This window comes from Amblyraja radiata, chromosome 15 (genome assembly GCF_010909765.2).
Source record: "Amblyraja radiata isolate CabotCenter1 chromosome 15, sAmbRad1.1.pri, whole genome shotgun sequence".
Classification (NCBI taxonomy): domain Eukaryota; kingdom Metazoa; phylum Chordata; class Chondrichthyes; order Rajiformes; family Rajidae; genus Amblyraja; species Amblyraja radiata.
The window spans coordinates 53,079,942-53,098,099 of NC_045970.1; the positions used below are offsets into that span (position 1 = coordinate 53,079,942).

The 18,158-nt window shown below is 46.2% G+C and overlaps 1 protein-coding gene across 1 annotated transcript; it reads right to left on the reverse strand.

Annotated features, from left to right (window-relative positions):
* Positions 1–6,910: 6,910 nt before the first annotated feature.
* Positions 6,911–12,517, reverse strand: LOC116981576 (zinc finger protein 239-like). Its single transcript, XM_033034699.1, has 2 exons — positions 12,216–12,517; positions 6,911–8,261 (listed from the first exon to the last, which is right to left on the reverse strand). Exon 2 carries the CDS (start codon positions 7,725–7,727, stop codon positions 7,128–7,130), a length of 600 nt encoding a protein of 199 aa, XP_032890590.1. The 5' UTR covers positions 7,728–8,261; positions 12,216–12,517; the 3' UTR covers positions 6,911–7,127.
* Between the last annotated feature and the right edge of the window lie 5,641 nt (positions 12,518–18,158).

Genomic DNA, 18,158 nt, shown 5'->3' on the forward strand with positions numbered 1-18,158 from the left:
ACAGTGATTGATCTACAGTCTGTTGCTGAAGCTACTCCTCAGGTTGACTAGTGTGTCATGGAGGGGGTGAGCTGTATTGTCCAAGATGCTCGCAGTTTGAGCAACATCTTCCCTTTTGTTATCCCACTTTTTAAGAAAGGTGGGAGAGAGAAAACAGGGAATTATAGACCAGTTAGCTTGCCATCGTGATGGGGAAGATGCTGGAGTCAGTTATAAAAGATGAAATAGCGGCACATTTGGATAGCAATAACAGGATCGGTCCGAGTCATCATGGATTTACCAAGGGGAAATCACGCTTGACTACTCTGAAATTTTTTGAGGATGTAACTAGGAATATGGACAAGGGAGAGGCAGTGGATGTAGTGTACCTGGACTTTCAGAAAGCATTTGATAATGTCCCACATAGGAGATTAGTGGGCAAAATTAGAGCGCATGGTATTGGGGGTGGGGTACTGACATAGATAGAAAATTGGTTGGCAGACAGGAAACAAAGAGTAGGGATTAACCGGTTCCTTTCAGAATGGCAGGCTGTGACTAGTGGGGTGCCACAAGGCTCAGTGCTGGGACATATTGCAGCTATTTATAATATACTAGACTAGGTGGGACCCGTTGGGTCCCATGTTCACACGGGAGGGCTGGTCCCCCAATGCAATATTCCACCTCTACACCAATTCCAATATTGGTGGCCAGGGAGGGGGGGGGGGGTGGCTTTCTGGAGCGCTAGTATGGATGTAGTGGGCTGATGGGACTGGTCTCCAGAGAGCTAGTATGGACATTGTGGGCCAAATGGATTCTTGGGGTGGCAGCTGAGTCCCTCAAGCCTGATGTGCTGGCAGCTCACTCATGGCTGGTGGGCTGGCAGTTGACATGGCTATTCCTTGAAATTCCATTTCAAGCAGGGTGCAAGGCCACCAAATTCAAGTGCAGTTTCCTACCACTTCAAGCAGGTGCAAGGCTACCGAATTCAAGTGCAGTTTCGGACCACTTCAAGCAGGGTGCAAGGCCACCAAATTTGTGTGCAGTTTCATACCACTTCAAGCAGGATCCAAACTCAAGTGCAGTTTCATACCACTTCAAGCAGGGTGCAAGGCCACCAAATTCAAGTGCAGTTTCATACCATTTCAAGCAGGGTGCAAGGCCACCAAATTCAAATGCAGTTTCATACCATTTCATGCAGGGTGCAAGGCCACCACATTCAAATGCAGTTTCATACCATTTCAAGCAAAGTGAAACCACCATAAAACTGCACAAAACACCACACTCACAGTTCAGTAGACAATCAGTGTGTTCAGTTGATTCACTTCTCAGACAGAGTCGTGACCTCTCCCTCCCCCATCATGCAGAGACTGAGCCACTGCTTCCGGGTTTTATAATCCCTCCCCCCTCCCACCGGAAAAGGTGTGGCCTTCAGGGCGGGATTGACAGGACAGAGATTCTCAAAAAAATTTAAACGCTAATAACACTTATCTTTCATTGATGGGAAGAATCCTCTGCACCCAATGAGCGGAGGGGGACTGAGGAAGATGGCCAAAAATCACAGCCATAAGTGGTAGCGTTTTATCTAAAATCAATATACAGTGCAAACAGGAAGTTGTCAAGTTTAGACTTCCAACCATTTGCAGTGCTTTTACTTCAACCCAATCCCCTCACCAACCATTTGCAGTGCTTTTACTTCAACCCAAACCCAAACCCCCCACCAACCTTCCGCAAGTGCTGTAGGTGTACAGCATCTCCCCGATGTTGACCTGATGGTGTGGTAATAGGTCGTCGTCTCAGTGAAGCCCTTCCCGCACTCGGATCAGGTGAATAGCCTCTTCCCTGGTTCATCAGCAGGTTACTCTTTCGTGACTAAGTAAACTTTCCACATCGGTTGTAAGTAAACGGTCTCTTTCCATTGTGAACTTGCTGGTGGGTCAGCAGTTATGGGCTCAGTTATGCCTAGACGCACTCAGAACGAATGAGGGGCCACTCCCTCATTAGTGTAGTCACTAATGTGTCATCAGGCTCAACGACTAAGTGAATCCCCTCCTGCACTAGGAAGGGTTGGTACGTGAAAGGAAAATGCTTTAGTTTCGTAATATTAAAGCTGGTTTATTCTTGCTTGCATTGCCATTCACACACTGATTCAAACTGGCCTCCATTGTGTGATTCTGTTCCCTTGGGTAGCCTTTGGGAATGAGATGACTAGATGTCATTCCAGTTCTGTGGTTTTAAAATGAATGTTTTTTTAATTTCAAAATAGACTTTATTCAGTAAAGTCTATAATAAATATATACAATACACGAACCGTGCAAAAAATTCATCTCACATTTTCGGAGACTATACAAACATTCAATACTGTTTACATACATTGCTCAAGTTTCACCGATTGCTCACCCACCCTTGCCACTCATGTGGCCCACTGGCGTGGAATCCCTTCCCTTATTTTGAGGGGCGTCTCCACCACACCCTGCTAATGTGGGATGTGGATGCCAAGTTTAAGGTGGTACTTGATGGGGAAGGAAGCTGCTTGTAAAATATGAAGAAGCCTCCATGTACTTTCCAGGTGCTGCTCCTCGATTTTGACTGGTCACAAGCCAAGGATTTGGTCACAAGCCAAAACTCAGTGGCAGTGTTGCAATTTTGCATAGAGACTTTGAGAATATTTTGAAGCATTTGGTCTGGTAATCTATGGTTACCAGAGGTCACTGATTGTTCAATGATGAGTGTCTGTTTCAGGAGTCTGGTGTCTAATATACAAAAACATGACCAGTCCAACAAAATCAAGAAACTAATTAGAGACACAATGAACTGCAGAAGCTAGAATCTTGCATGGAACACAAAATGCTGGTGTAACTCAGTGTGTCAGGCAGCATCTCTGGAGGACACGATGAGAAGAGTTCCCACTTAAACGTCATCTCCAGAGATGCTGCTTAGCCTGCTGAGTTATTCCAAGAATTTGTGTTGTATGAAAGTAATTAAACTTCCATTGCTTGAGGTGTTAGTCTTTGCATAGATTCTGATGATTGTTTCCTTATCCCGCTAGTGGATTTAGATGATTTTGTGGAATTAATAATGCTGATATCTTTCCAATATTTGCTGTAGTTAGTTCATATCTCTGAAGAACAGAGGAGGGAGATTGCTGTTGGCTGATTTTCTTGAGAAAAATGCTAAACTCAGTGGGTCAGGCAGCATCTGTGGAGGGAATGGACAGGCGATGTTTCAGGACATAATCCTTCTTTAGACATTGTAGATGTTACTTGACCCACTAACGTACTCCAGCACTTTTGTAAAGGTTCCAGCATTTGCAGTTCCTTGTCTACAACTAAGCTTTTGCTGGAGAAACAAGGAACTGTGGGAACTGCGGGAGCTGGTTTCCAATAGAAGACACTTCTCTGAACTTTTGTTGGGTTGTGGTTCTTGATCTTCACACGGTGTTTCTTTCAATTAACCAAGGATAGTGGTGAATTTCATAACCAACATCTGCCTTCAATGAGATGTCGTTCCTGGGGAAAATGTTCCTGAATGGTCTGCTCCTATGTCTTATGGTCTTATAGCAATTGTAGGGAGAAGTTAAATATGTCCGCGAATACTCCTGTGGCCGGTCCGCACATATTCAGATGACATGGCTGGGTCAGTCGCTTTCCACGGATTTACTTTCAGGAACACCAAATGGATTTGTCAGCATTCCGACTGTATTCCACTATAAATGTGCCCCACGCAGGAGTGCCACCCTCCAGGATGTTGAAGCATGAAACCAGGAGATTTACTGAGGGTGTCTGAGATAAAGGATTCAATCATGCGGAAGCTGGGATGGAACTATCAAAGGGGGCAGCTAAGAGAAGATGTGACAGAGGTATTCAAATAGTTGAAGGAATAAACAAGAAGTAGAGTTGTACAGAGCCCGAGTGAGACCACACCTGGAGTATTGTGTGCCATTTTGGTCCCCTAATTTGAGGAAGGACATTCTTGCTATTGAGGGAGTGCAGCATAGGTTTACAAGGTTAATTCCCGGGATAGCGGGACTATCATATGCTGAGAGAATGGAACAGCTGGGCTTGTACACTCTGGGATTTAGAAGGATGAGAGGTGATCTCATTGAAACATATAAGATTGTTAAGGGCTTGGACACGCTAGAGGCAGGAAACATGTTCCCGATATTGGGGGAGTCGAGAACCAGGGGCCACAGTTTAAGAATAAGGAGTAAGCCATTTAGAACGGAGACGAGGAAACACTTTTTCTCACAGAGAGTGGTGAGTCTGTGGAATTCTCTGCCTCAGAGGGCGGTGGAGGCAGGTTCTCTGGATGCTTTCAAGAGAGAGCTAGATAGGGCTCATAAAAATAACGGAGTCAGGGGATATGGGGAGAAGGCAGGAACGGGGGTACTGATTGGGGATGATCAGCCATGATCACATTGAATGACGGTGCTGGCTCGAAGGGCCAAATGGCCTACTCCTGCACCTATTGTCTATTGTCTATTAAATGTTTCTACTGACAGAGGAGTTGATAATCAAAAGACATGTGTTCAGGGCAATTGATATAAAATCCAGAGATGGCACAGAGGATAAATTAATATTTGCTACCCTGGAATGCACAACCAAATTCAATAACTTCCAGAAAAGAATTGGATAAAAACTGGAAAGGAGGAAATTACAGGAACATGGGGAAAGAGAGAAATAGCGAGACTCTGTGGAAAGAGGAGGGGAGGAGAACTATTTATTCTCTTAGTGATTCAAACAGAACTGCTTTACTTGACATAGATCCAGAATATTGATAGGTAAAATTGGCATACATAGGGTGGATAGTCAGGATCTTTTTCCCAGAATGGAGTCAAATACCAGATGGCGACACAGTGCCGCAACAGTGGATCTTATAGCGGCAGAGTCCCGGGTTTGATCCTGAATTTGGGTGCTGTCAATATGGAGTTTGTATCTGCTACTTGTGACCACGTGGGTTTTCTCTGTGTGCTCCACTTTCCTCCCACATTCCAAAGGTTTGAATGTTGATTGACTTCTGTAAATTGCCTCTAGTGTGTAGGATGTGAAACAGGAATAACATAGAACGTGTACGGGTGATCGTTGCTGTGTGGACTCGGTGGATTGAATGGCCTGTTTCCACACTATCTCTAAACCAAACTAAAAGGACATAACTTTAAGGCTAGAGGGGCAAAGTTTAAATGAGATGTGCAAGGCATTTTTTTTTTACACAGAGAGCGCCTGGAATGCGCTACCGAGGGTGATGTTTGAAGCAGATATGGTAGTGGCATTTAAGAAGATTTTGGAATGGCATATCAATGCGGGAATGGAGGAATATGGATAATGTGCAAGAAGATAAGTAATAAGAAGATTATGTGCAAGAAGATAAGTGATGGCATCATGTTTGGCACAGACATTGTGGGCTGAAAGACCCTTTTCTGTGCTGTACTGTTTGTTAATATTAAACCAGCCACTGTTTGTTAATATTAAACAATCACTGGTTAATATTAAACCACCGTGTTGTACTGTTCTGTTAAAACCAGCCCAAGTAGGATAATTAGCATAAACAAAATCCCAACTTGCCAATGATCAGGGTCCAATCCTGAATAAGTAGTAGGTGCAATAACTGAGGAATCTAACACCCTGTCAGGGTCTCTGTGCTTGTATATTACATTTTACATGGCTGAACGTATCTTTGAGACGTTAAGGACTGAGAGCACCATGAGCTGGGAGGTGCTTGACCAACCCCACTGTTTGAATTCCACCTGGGACCAGCTGTCAACCACCACCTACATTGCACATGTAACCGGTGCCCTGGTTACTCCAGCACTTTGTGTCTTTGGCTGAAATTATCTAGCTTTTGTAGAAACAAGGAACTTCAGATGCTGGTTTATAAAACAAAAGTAAGTAACTCAGCGATCAGGCAGCATACCTGGAGCATCATCTGCAGTTCCTTATTTCTAGTTAATGGTTGTATTTCAAGGAAAATGTAGAATTACGTGAAGTTAGAGAAGTCACTATTCATATCGCTGGGTTATAAGCTGCTCAAGCAAACTGAGTTGTTGTTCCTCCAATTTTCATTGGGCCTCACTCTGACAGTGGAGGAGGCCCAGGACAGAAAGGTCAATATGGAAATTGGAGGGGGATTTAAAATGTTCAGCAAACGGGAGATCATGTAGGTTTAGGCGGACTGAGCAAAGGTGTTCCGTGAAACAATTGCTGAGCGGTATCAATATTGAACTCTCCAACTTCAAGTAACCCTTGCTTTCTCTCTCTCTCTCTCCATCCCTCCCCCATCCTAGTTCTCCGACCAGTCTGACTGTCCTGATTAAATTTTTTTTTGTATGTTTCGTCAACTTCCCCTAGCTAACAATGATCTAACCTATATCTTCCTTGAACTTTGGCGCCTTTGATGTCTCAGTTTCACACCTTACCCTTCCATATCTCCCTCTCCCCGACTCTCAGTCTGAAGGGTCTCGACCCGAAGTGTCACCCATTCCTTCTATCCAAAGATGCTGCCTGTCCGGCTGAGTTACTCCAGCATTTTGTATCCTTCTTCGGTGTAAACCAGCAACTGCAGTTCCTTCCTACATGATATATTATTGTACCGACCACTGCTACTAGTGTATTGATGTTTCGTGAAAGGCTGTTTCCTTGCTAAAGATAGACACAAAATGCTGGAGTAGTATAGCGGGTCAAGCAGCATCCCTGGAGAACATGGATAGGCGATCATTCGGCTGCCTGACTCACTGAGTTACTACAGCATTTTATGTCTATCTTTGGTATAAACTAACATCTGCAGTTCATTGTTATTACATTTTTTACTGTTTCCTTGCTACAAACCTGAGCGAATACACTGAGCAGAGCAACATCCCTCTTGCCACAGTGAATTGAGAGAAGTTTTGAAAGATGTATTAAAAATAGCGAAGGGTTTAGTAGAGTAAATAACGAATGCATGTTTCAAACAGGTAATTTTTATTTGACATGGATCAACAATATTACACTACAAACTAGTTGTATTGAGCAGAAATAATATCCAATTGTGCACATTAACTAAATTGATTTTGGAAATATTAGCAACAACAAATCGCAGAATATAATTCCTGCATGATTTCAGAAATTACTGACATCTTGGGCAGTCGCTATATTTATATTATCACACATACCAAAGGGTTAAAACCTCTCCCCGGTGTGAAGCCTCTGGTGTCTCAGCAGATGGGAGGACTGGGTGAACCCCTTTTCACAAACGGAGCAGGTGAATGGCCTCTCCCCGGTATGAACCCGCTGGTGTGTCAGAAGGTTGCCCGGGTGAGCAAATCCTTTGCCGCACATGGAGCAAGTAAACGGTCTCTCCCCGGTGTGAACCCGCTGGTGCCTCAGCAAGGACGACGACTGGTTGAATCCCTTCCCGCACACAGAGCAGGTGAAGGGCCTCTCCACAGTGTGAACTCGCTGGTGATTCAGCAGCTGGGATGCATAAGTGAAGCCTTTCCCACACTCAGGGCAGGTGAAGGGCCTCTCCCCGGTGTGGACTCGTTGGTGCGTCAGCAGATTGGACGACTGAGTGAATCCCCTGCCGCACATGGAGCAGATGAAGGGCCTCTCCCCAGTGTGGACCCGCTTGTGATTCACTAGGTGGGAGGAGTGAGTGAATCCCTTCCCGCACACAGAGCAAATGAACGGCCTCTCCCCGGTGTGAATATATTGGTGTGTGATCAGGGCATTGGACCGCTTAAAGTTTTTCCCACAATCAGAACACTGAAACGGTTTCATTAGTGTGAAGGCAATAGTGCTTTGAGTTGGAAGAAAAGTTAACGAACTTCTCCTCACTCACAGCAAATAAAGCCAATGCACAAGCTTACTGCTGGGACCAGCATGCACTTCCTTTTCAATCATCAATAAGGCGTGCTGTATATCTCCTCTATCAGCGGAGTATCTCCCCGCTCGCTCAGACAACTGAAGAATATATACATGGTCTCTCACCAGATCTGTTTATTTGTGAAAGCTTTGACATGCGCACAGACACAACATGCAGCGAGTCTCTCTCTCCGTGACCCGTGACTCCTCTCTTTGGCTGTGCCAATATCGCAAGCGCTCTGGCCCACTATCACTTAGCGGTGTGTTTCCGACCACATTCCCTATCACGGTGAGGTCTGCGACTCATACCCAGTGATATAACATTCCACCGCCCATGGCGTTCAGGAGCTGGTGAATCAAGAGACTGCCGCAGGAGCTGGTGAATCGAGAGACTGCCTCAGGTCCTGACTTGCTGGTTGGTTTGAAATATCCTCCAGCATATTTAATACCCTGTAAAATAAGTTCACAAAAGCCATCATTAAATAATTTGATACAATTTCAGAATACATATTTCTAGTTTCTCTGGTCAACTGTAATACTGTTATACAGTGAATGGTAGGTCTCTGTGGAGTGTTGTAGCGCAGAGGGATCTAGGAGTGTAGGGTACATGGCTCCTTAAAAGTGGCATCACAGGTAGATAGGGTGATCAATAAGGTTTTCAGCACATTGGCCTTCATCAATCAGAGTATTGACTATAGAAGTTGGAAGGTCATGTTACAATTGTAAAATACATTGGTGAGGCCATATTTAGAATATTGTCATTAGACACAGATTGCTGGAGTAACTCAGCAGGACTGGCAGCATTTCTGGAGAGAAGGAATAGGTGATGTTTCAGATCGAGACCCTTCTTCAGACTGAGTTTTGTGTTGCGTTTTCGTCACCCTGTTAAAGGAAAGATGTTGTGAAGCTGGAGAGAGTGCAGAGAAGATTTAGAAGGATGTTGGCAGGACTTGATGGCCTGAGCAGGTTGAGCAGGCTCAAACTTTATTTCTTGGAACACAGGAGGATGAGGGGTGATTTTATAGAAATGTATAAGATCATGAGAGGTATAGATAGGATAAATGTACACTTTTACCTAGAGTAGGGGAATCAAGAAACAAAGGATATAGGTTTAAGATGTGGGGGGGTGGGAAAATTTAATAGCAACCTTAGGGGCAACATTTTTACACAAAGGGTGGTAGGTAAATGGAACGAACTGACGGAGGAGGTAGTTGAGGTAAGTACTATCACATTTAAAACAAATTTGGACAGGTATATGAATAGGATAGTTTCACAGGGGTATGGGTCAAATGCAGGCGTGGAATTTGTATAGATGGGGCATGTAGGGCTTGTTTACACACTGTATGACCATGACTCAGTTGGAGCTATTAAGATGCACATATTAAATATAATTCCTAAGGCATGGTCTTAAAAATCTAACCAAAACCTTCAGTGCTGCTGCATAGATGAGGGTGATTACTGGTACATATGTCAACAGAAGATATTTAACAAGAGGACCATCTTCCATCTTTTCTCAGGTGAGCACACAAAATATCCCAAGGTCCTGAAGAATATTTGTCCATTGTACATGAAACGATATGCCAGACGAAGTGCTGGAGGTACGTACAATTACTAGATTTAAAAGACACTTGGACAGCTATGTGTATAGGAAAGGTTTGAAAAGATATGAGCCAGGTATATGCAAGTGGAATTAGCTTGTCAACAATGTTCAGGCAACAATGGCACTGCTGGAAGAGCTGCTGCCTCACAGCACCAAAGACCCGGGTTTGATCTTGACCTCTGGTGCTGTCTGTGGAGTTTGCACAATCTCCTTGTGACCACATGGGTTTCCTTCAGGTGTTCCTGTTTCCCCCCACAATCTGTAAAAATTGCCCCGAGTATGTAGAGAGTGGATGAAAAAGTGGAATAACATAGAACTATTATGAACGGATGATTGATGGTCAGCGTGGAATCAGTGGGCCGAAGGGCCTCTTGCTATGCTGTATCTGTCTTTCGATCAAACTGTGACAATTAGAATTATAAAGATGTGGACATCAAGTCTAACTCCTGAGACTAGGTCTCAAATCTAGCCTAATAATTCACTAGCATTTTGGGGAGGGGAGGTCCAAAGTTAGAGATGTGGTCAGAAGATATTTAACTTGAGGCCTATCTCCCATCTGTTCTCTTAGATGAGCACACAAAATAAGTCTGCCATTTCTTGAAACAGGAGCTTGGTCTTTATCCCAAGATACTGAAGAATATTTATTCAATAATGCATGGAACAAGCTACCAGAGGAAGTTTAGCTTAGTTTAATTTAGTTTAGAGATACAGCATAGAAACATACCCTTCAGCCTCCTAAGTTCACAATGACCATCGATCATCTGTTCACACCAGTTCTGTTACCCCTCTTTCTCATCCACTCCCTACACACTCAGGACAATATAGAAAAGCTTTTCACTGTACCTTGGTACACGTGACAATAAATTAAACTGAAGGCCAATTAACCTACAAACGCACATATCTTGGGGATGTGGGAGGAAACCAGAGTACCTGAAGAAAACCAACTCACTCAGAGGGAGAACATGCAAATTCCACACAGAAAGCACCTGATGTCAGGATCAAACCCAGGGCTCTGGCATTGTGAAACAGCAGTGCTTCCAGCAGTGCCGCTGGAAGCACTGCTGTTTAATTCAATTAAAAGACACAGACTGATATATGGAATGGAAAGGTTCAATAATATTGCTCCAGTCACAGACAAGTGGGACTAGTTCAGTTAAGGAACCTGATCAGCATTTACGAGGTGGACCAAAGGGCCTGTTTCCTTGTTGTAAAAATCCACAAATCTGCTCTTAAAATCAGGTTGCATTTATATATTCAATACATCTTCTTGGATGTGGAAGTTGATTTGCATACATTGTTGTATGTTTTCTGCACTGTATTATTTACTGATATTTGAAAAAAGTGTTTCCATGGTAATCCCTGGCTGGAAGGGAAGATTTTGACTTAAGGTTACTTTGGATGGTCTGATCAGTCGGGTGTAAAAGTGACAAAACACAATTGAAATGTGATGTAATGCGTTTGGGGAGGTGCATCAAGGCAAGTGGGTACAAGGATCTGCAGTTGCTTAAATCTTGAGCAAAACACAAAATGTTGGAGTATGTCAGGCATTTTCTGTGGAAGGAATGGACATACAATGTTTCGGGTCAGGACCCTTCTTCAGACTGGGGATAAATGGCAGGATATTGAGTACCATAGAAGGACAGTGACTTTGCAGTGCATGTCAACAGACCTCTGCAATTTTCTTTAGGGCAGCACAGTGGCATAGTCGGTAGAGCTACTGCCTCAGATCAGAGATTAGGGTTCGATCCTGAACTCAGGTGCTGTCTATGTGGAGTTTGCACGTTCTCCCTGTGACTACATGGGTTTTCTCTAAGTGCTCTGGTTTCCTCCCACATCTGAAAGACATGCATGTTTGTGGGTTAATCGACAGCTTTAAATTGCCCCGAATGGATGAAAAAGTGGGATAACATAGAACTAGTGCAAACAGGTCATCATGGACTCAGGGCCCATTGCCACCCCGTTTCTCTAAACTAAACTGTACTGGCATTACACATGTTCTGGGCTTCCACGATTTCTGATTATATGCAGGATATTACAAGTAGAGGCAGTTGTGGACTCGGTGGGCCAAGCTGTTACCATGCTGCATCTAACTCTAGACTACAACAGGACACACTGAGATGGTTCGATACCCACACTGAATGTTTTCCTTTCTAAGTTAAGGCACAGAGATTGAGAACGGAAGTTAAACTGCAATTTAAAACACCGATTGGGTCATTATAAATACAGGGAACAGCCCTGATCAACGGGTTGCAGAACCATGCGACCGTGCCAGAGAGAGTGCAGAAGGTTTGCAAATGATGTTGGATTTCTTTTTTTAGGCTTATCTTGGGGATGTGGGAGGAAACCAGAGCTCATTTTCTTTGGAGCCGGGCTATTCGTTTAGTTTGGAGATGCAGTACGGAAACAGGCACTTCGGCCCATCGAATCCATGCCGACCGTCGATGTTATCCCATTTTCCCTTCCACGCCTTAAACACCGGGGAGAGGGATGGGAACGAGCTAAACAAAGGATTTTTTTCTCTTGGATTTGAGAGGAGGTTGCGGATTATTTTCCGACAAGCGGTGCCTGGAGCTGCGGGATGAGAGGGTGGAAGTCTTCGGCACCATCAAGAGCGGTGCAGAGTGCGCGGGGAGATGGGCGAGACTCGGGTGCAACGGCCTGTGCAAGCGCCGTGATTGATTCCCGTGGCCGAGAGCGCAGCCGTGCCCCCGGGCTTTACTCGACACCAAGGATGAGAGTAAGGCCCAGGGAGCGATCTCCGCCGCCGGGGCATCGGTGCCACACCGCCCGGCCCCGGACCTTACCCGCTCCTCCTGGCCCTCCGGCCGCCCGCGTACCGGGGCTTTCTTCTCCTCTCCCACTCAGCCCAGCCTGCATCAAAGATCTTAACGCACCCCTATCACGCATGTGCGCTGAGGGATAGGTCGTGGCGCGGCCGCGCAGAGCCAGGGCGCTGGAGTTTGTGGGTAGGGGAGATGGCCATTGTTTCAGCAGCTTTGCGGCCAAACGTGGAGCAAGGTGCAGTAGTAACAATGAATTGCAGATACTCGTTTGCCAAAGAACGACACAAAATGCTGGAGTAACACAGCGGGCCAGGCAGCATCTCTGGAGAACATGGATAGGTGACGTTTCGGGTCGAGACCCTTCTTCAGCCTCTGGCGGCACGGTTGAGCAGCGGTAGTTACTCCCTTACAGCGCCAGAGACGGGGTTTGTACGTTTGCGCGTGGGTTTTTTCTGGGAGCTCCGGTTTCCTCCCACATTCCAAAGACGCACAGATGTGTAGGCTAATTTGCTTGATAAAATTGTGTCTAGTATGTGTTGAACAGTGTCTAGTGTGTGTTGGACAGTGTTAGGGTGCGGGGATCGCTGGTTGGCGTGAATTCGGTGGGCCGAAGGGCCTGTTTCCGCGCTGCATCTCTAAAACTAAAAAACGAAGTCTGAAGATCGGTCCCATCCCTAAAAAGGCATGTTCTTCAGAGATGCTAGCTGACCCGCTGTGGAGGCCACTGTTAATCCTGACACTGCCCAGTTATTAATATCGAAATCCAGAGGGCTAACGATTGGATTGGGACTGCAATTGGAAAGGAGGAAATACAAGGAACTACAGATGCAGGAATCTTTAGAGAGGGTCAAGAGTGTTTTATTCTCATATGGACAATAAAACATTTGCCTCTTCTTAAGCAGAATTCCAACCCAAAACATAACCTCCAGAGATGCTACCTGACCCATTGAGTTACTCCAGCATCTGGAATATTGAGCAAAACACAAAGCACTGGAATAACTCAGAGGGTCAGGTAGCTCGAAGGTAGACAAAAGTGCTGGAGAAACTCAGCGGGTGCAGCAGCATCTATGGGGCGAAGGAAATAAGCAACGTTTTGGGCCAAAACCCTTCTTCAGACTGGGTGGGGAGAAGAAAGGAAAAAGGAAGAGGAGGAGCCCAAGGGCTGAGGGAGAGCTGAGAGGGGGGAGGAGACAGCAAGGACTACCCGAAATTGGAGAATTCAATGTTTATGCCGTTAGGGTGCAGACTGCCAAAGCAGAATATGAGGTGCTGCTCCTCCAATTTCCAGTGGTGCTCACTCTGGCCATGGAGGAGGCCCAGGACAGAGAGGTCGGATTCGGAATGGGAGGGGGAGTTGAAGTGCTGAGCCACCGGGAGATCAGGTTGGTTAATGCGGACCGAACAGAGGTGTCCGGCAAAACGATCGCCATGCCTACGCTTGGTCTCACCGATGTAGCTCTGTGGGGGATATGGATAGGCGATGTTTCAGGTCGGGATCAACTTGGTTAAATTCCCCTCAGTAAAAACGTTCCCAATTTTACAATTTCAACCACATTAAAGTTACAGATAAAATAAGACACAAGAAGTCAAAAGTCAAGGGTGTTTTATTATCAAAGTGGAACAATGGAATTCTTACTTGCAGCAGCACAACAGGTATGTAAACATAACACTTTGTAAACGCCATAAAAAACAACAAAGAAAAAAGTTCAATAAACAAACACAGAGACAAACAGTAATAATGCAAAGTAAAAAATAATGGCCCAAAATCTATGTAGTTCGGAACCTATTTGGATGTTGTAATGTTTAATAGCCTGAATAAGAAGCTGCTCTGAGATCTGGACATTAGTTTTCAGCCTCCTATACCTTCTTCCCGATGGCAGGAGTGAAATAAGAGTATGACCAGCTGGTGTGGGTCTCTGATGATGCGAGATGTTTTATATATATACGAGACCAAGGGGGCCCACTGGGTCCCGTCCCCTCAACGCACGGTTGTGGGGGTGGGCGGCCTGCGGCGTCACACACACACTAACCACCCCCCCCCCCCCCCCCCCCCACACACACTAACCACTCCCCTTGATATATTCGCTCCTTTTACCCCATCCCAGCCCTATCCACTGACGCAAAATCCCCACCTCGCTGGCGCGTCTAGAGAGGGAGGGGGGGTAGAGAGAGAGAGAGAGAGGGGGCAGAGAGAGAGGGGGGGGAGGGAGATGAATGGGGGTGGATGGTGAGGGGGATGGAGAAGGGGGGAGAGGGGAGGGGCGGTGGGGAGGAAGGGAGGGGTAGAGAGCTGGAGAGGGGGGGAGGGGGGAGGGAGGGAGGGGGGGGGGGGGGGGGAGAGGGAGAGGGGGGGAGAGAGAGTGAGAGGGCAGCGGGCCTCGGTAGCGCTCGGGACCTCGGAAGCCCAACCAAATTACTGCGTGTTCAGCGGCTTCAATCCAGAGCCCAGGGGTGCTGGCCGATTGCGGATGGCCGGCCGAGTGCGAGTCGACTGCGAGCGGGCTTTTCAAATAAACAGAATTTTTTAGAAAGCGGTCAGAAGCTATAAAAATCTGCGGAGTAAATAACCGCGATCTTTTAAAATTGTAAAGAAATTATTGGTTTAAAATGGATTCTTTTCAAATAAACAGAATTAAATGTAAACTTTAAGAATTAAGGGTGGTGACGTCACTTGCTGCACATGGAACATTGGGCAGCAGACCACGAGGAGCAGAGCCATTGTGTCGTCATCAGCGTGACCATCTCGTTTATTTACCAAGTCATTTGAATTTTTTTAACATTTTCATAAATAACTCGGGGAAATAATTAATCAAATTTTCAGATGAGGCGATTTTTGACATCATGGCGTAAATCTCTATCGGAATATGTAAACATTTCACCGTTAGCGTGTCGTGTTTTCGAGGAGATATGAATCACAGACGGACAAACAAATGCACAAATAAATACAGCGGGGAGGGGGAGGGGGCGGCCTGCGGTGCCACACATACACACTAACCAACCCCTCACACACACACTAACCAACCCCTCACACACACACTAACCACCCCCCCCCACCACATACACACACACTGACCATCCCCATTGATATTATATTAATATTATCCATTCACTCCTTTTACCCCATCCCCTGCCCTATTCACTCACATATTGCCCCCAACTCGCAGGCGCGGCTAGAGAGGGAGGGGGGTAGAGAGAGAGAGAGGGACACAGGAACAGAGAGGGACACAGGAACACAGAGAGTGACACAGGGAGGGACATATAGGCACAGAGAGGATCACAGAGAGGGACACAGAGGCAGAGAAGGGCACAAAGAGGGATACAGAGGCACAGAGAGGGATACAGAGGCACACAGAGTGACACAGAGGCACACGGAGCACACAGAGGCACACAGAACGGCACACAGAGAGGGACACAGAGTGGGACACAGTGAGACACAGAGAAGGACACAGAGGTACACAGAGACAAAGAGAGGGACAGTGAGTGACACAGAGGCACAGAGAGGGGGGGGGCGAGAGAGAGCGTGAGGGGGGCAGAGAGGGAACGGAGGGTGGGGCAGAGAGGGAGGGGGGGAGAGTTTGAGTGCCTCTCCGGCGGCGTAGCCCCATTGGGATCCCATTGTGACGTAGAACTACGCAGGTGCAGTTGAGGGGCACGGCAAGTGGAAAAAGGATTTATTAAAGCTTAAAATGCGAATAACTCTTAAAATATAACAACAATTTAAACGTTAAAGAGGAGATTTATTCAGTCCATTCTTTCTTGTTGCGTCTCTTGTTGCGTTCTGTAACTAGGGGAGGGGGTCGGTTTCAAGCGGGGGCTGGTGGGGTAGGGGGGGAGCATCTGCAGCCTGGGGTGAGCACGGCTTCAGGCGGTGGCCAGTGGGGAGGGGCTTTCTGGAGGGCTAGTATGGGAGTTGTGGGCCAAAGGGATTGGTTTCCAGCGGGCCAGTATGGACATTGTGGGCCTGAATGGATTCTTGGACTCACAGTTCACTCATTCATGGCTGGTGGACTCACAGTTCACTCACTCACAGCTGGTGGACTCACAGTTCACTCAGTCACGGCTGGTGGACTCACGGTTCACTCAGTCACGGCTGGTGAAATCACAGTTCACTCACTCACGGCTGCTGGACTCACAGTTCACTCATCATGGCTGCTGGACTCACAGTTCACTCAGTCACGGCTGCCGGACTCACAGTTCACTCAGTCACGGCTGCTGAACTCACAGTTCACTCAGTAACGACTGGTGGACTCACAGTTCACTCACGGCTGGTGGACTCACAGTTCACTCACACGGCTGGTGGACTCACAGTTCACTCAGTCATGGCTGGTGGACTCACAATTCACTCAGTCACGGCTGGTGGACTCACAGTTCACTCACTCACGGCTGCTGGACTCACAGTTCACTCACTCACGGCTGCTGGACTCGCAGTTCACTCACTCACGGCTGGTGGACACAGACTATTTTCTAAATGGGGAGAAGATTCAGAAATCGAAAGTGCAAAGGGACTTTGGAGTGTTGGCATTGGATTCTTAAAATTGAATTAATTTTCAAGTTGAATTGGTAGTTATGCAGGTTAATGCAATGTCAGCAGTTATTTTGAATGTAATAGAAAATAAAAACAGTAATGTAATTCTGAGTCTTTAGAAGGCACTGTTCAGACTGCATTTGAGGTAATGTGTGCAGGTATGGCCCCATATGTGAGGAGGTCTTGTACGAGAATGATCGTGGGGATGATTGGGTTAACATATGATGAGTGTTTGAATGCTCTGGGCCTCTAATCGCTGGTGTTTAGATGGATGATGGGGGGCCTTATTGAAACTAACCGAATAGTGAAAGGCCTGGATAGTAGAGGATATTTCCACTCGTGGGAGAGTGCAGGACCAGAGGGCACAGCCTCAAAATTAAAGAACATATCTTTGGTAAGGAGGTAAGGAGAAATTTAATTAATCATGGGGAGTAAACCTGTGGAATTCATTGCCACAGATGGCTGTGGAGGACATTGTGTATTTCTAAAATGAAGATTGACAGGTTCTTGATTAGTAAGGGTGTCAACGTTTAAGGGAAGAAGGCAGGAGAATGGGGTTGAGAGGGAAAGATTGATCAGCAATGTTGAATGGTGCAGAAGACTTGATGGACCAAAAGGCCTAATTCTGCTCCTATGACATGGGCATGCTTCCGCCCCAACCTCACTTTACCAGTTTTCAAAGGTCCCAACCTGAACCATCACCTACCCATATCAGAATTTGCTAACCCGCTGAGTTCTTCCAGCACTTTTTGTTTTACTCAAGATTCCAGATTCTGCAATTTACGTTTTCATTCAAAAATTACTGAACACTAGATTTTTAAATATTAAAGGAACACAAGAATATGGGGTTGGAGCAGGAATAGCGCTGGGGTGTAAGATTAGCCATAATTTATTGAATTGTGCAGCACATATGAGGGGCCAAATGAACTAACCCTGCTTCCACACCTAACTTAGGATCAAATTTTGAGAAGGTATGGAAGCACAGAGCACGTGTAACACAGCTACAGTTCAGATTAGAGATACAGCATGGGGACAAGTCCCTGAGCCCACCGATCACCGTCACTCATTCACACTATGTTCAAAAGGGAACTGTAGATGCTGGAATATCGAAGGTACACAAAATTGCTGGAGGAACTCAGCGGGTGCAGCAGCATCTATGGAGCGAAGGAAATAGGCGACGTTTCGGGCCGAAACCCTTCTTCAGACTGGGTCTGAGTCTGAAGAAGGGTTTCGGCCCGAAACGTCGCCTATTTCCTTCGCTCCATAGATGCTGCTGCACCCGCTGAGTTCCTCCAGCAATTTTGTGTACCCACTCATTCACACTAGTTCTTTGGTATCCACTTTCTCATCCATTCCCTGCAAACTAGGGGCAATTTACTGAGGCCCATTAAACATAGAAAATAGGTGCAGGAGTAGGCCATTCGGCCCTTCGAGCCTGC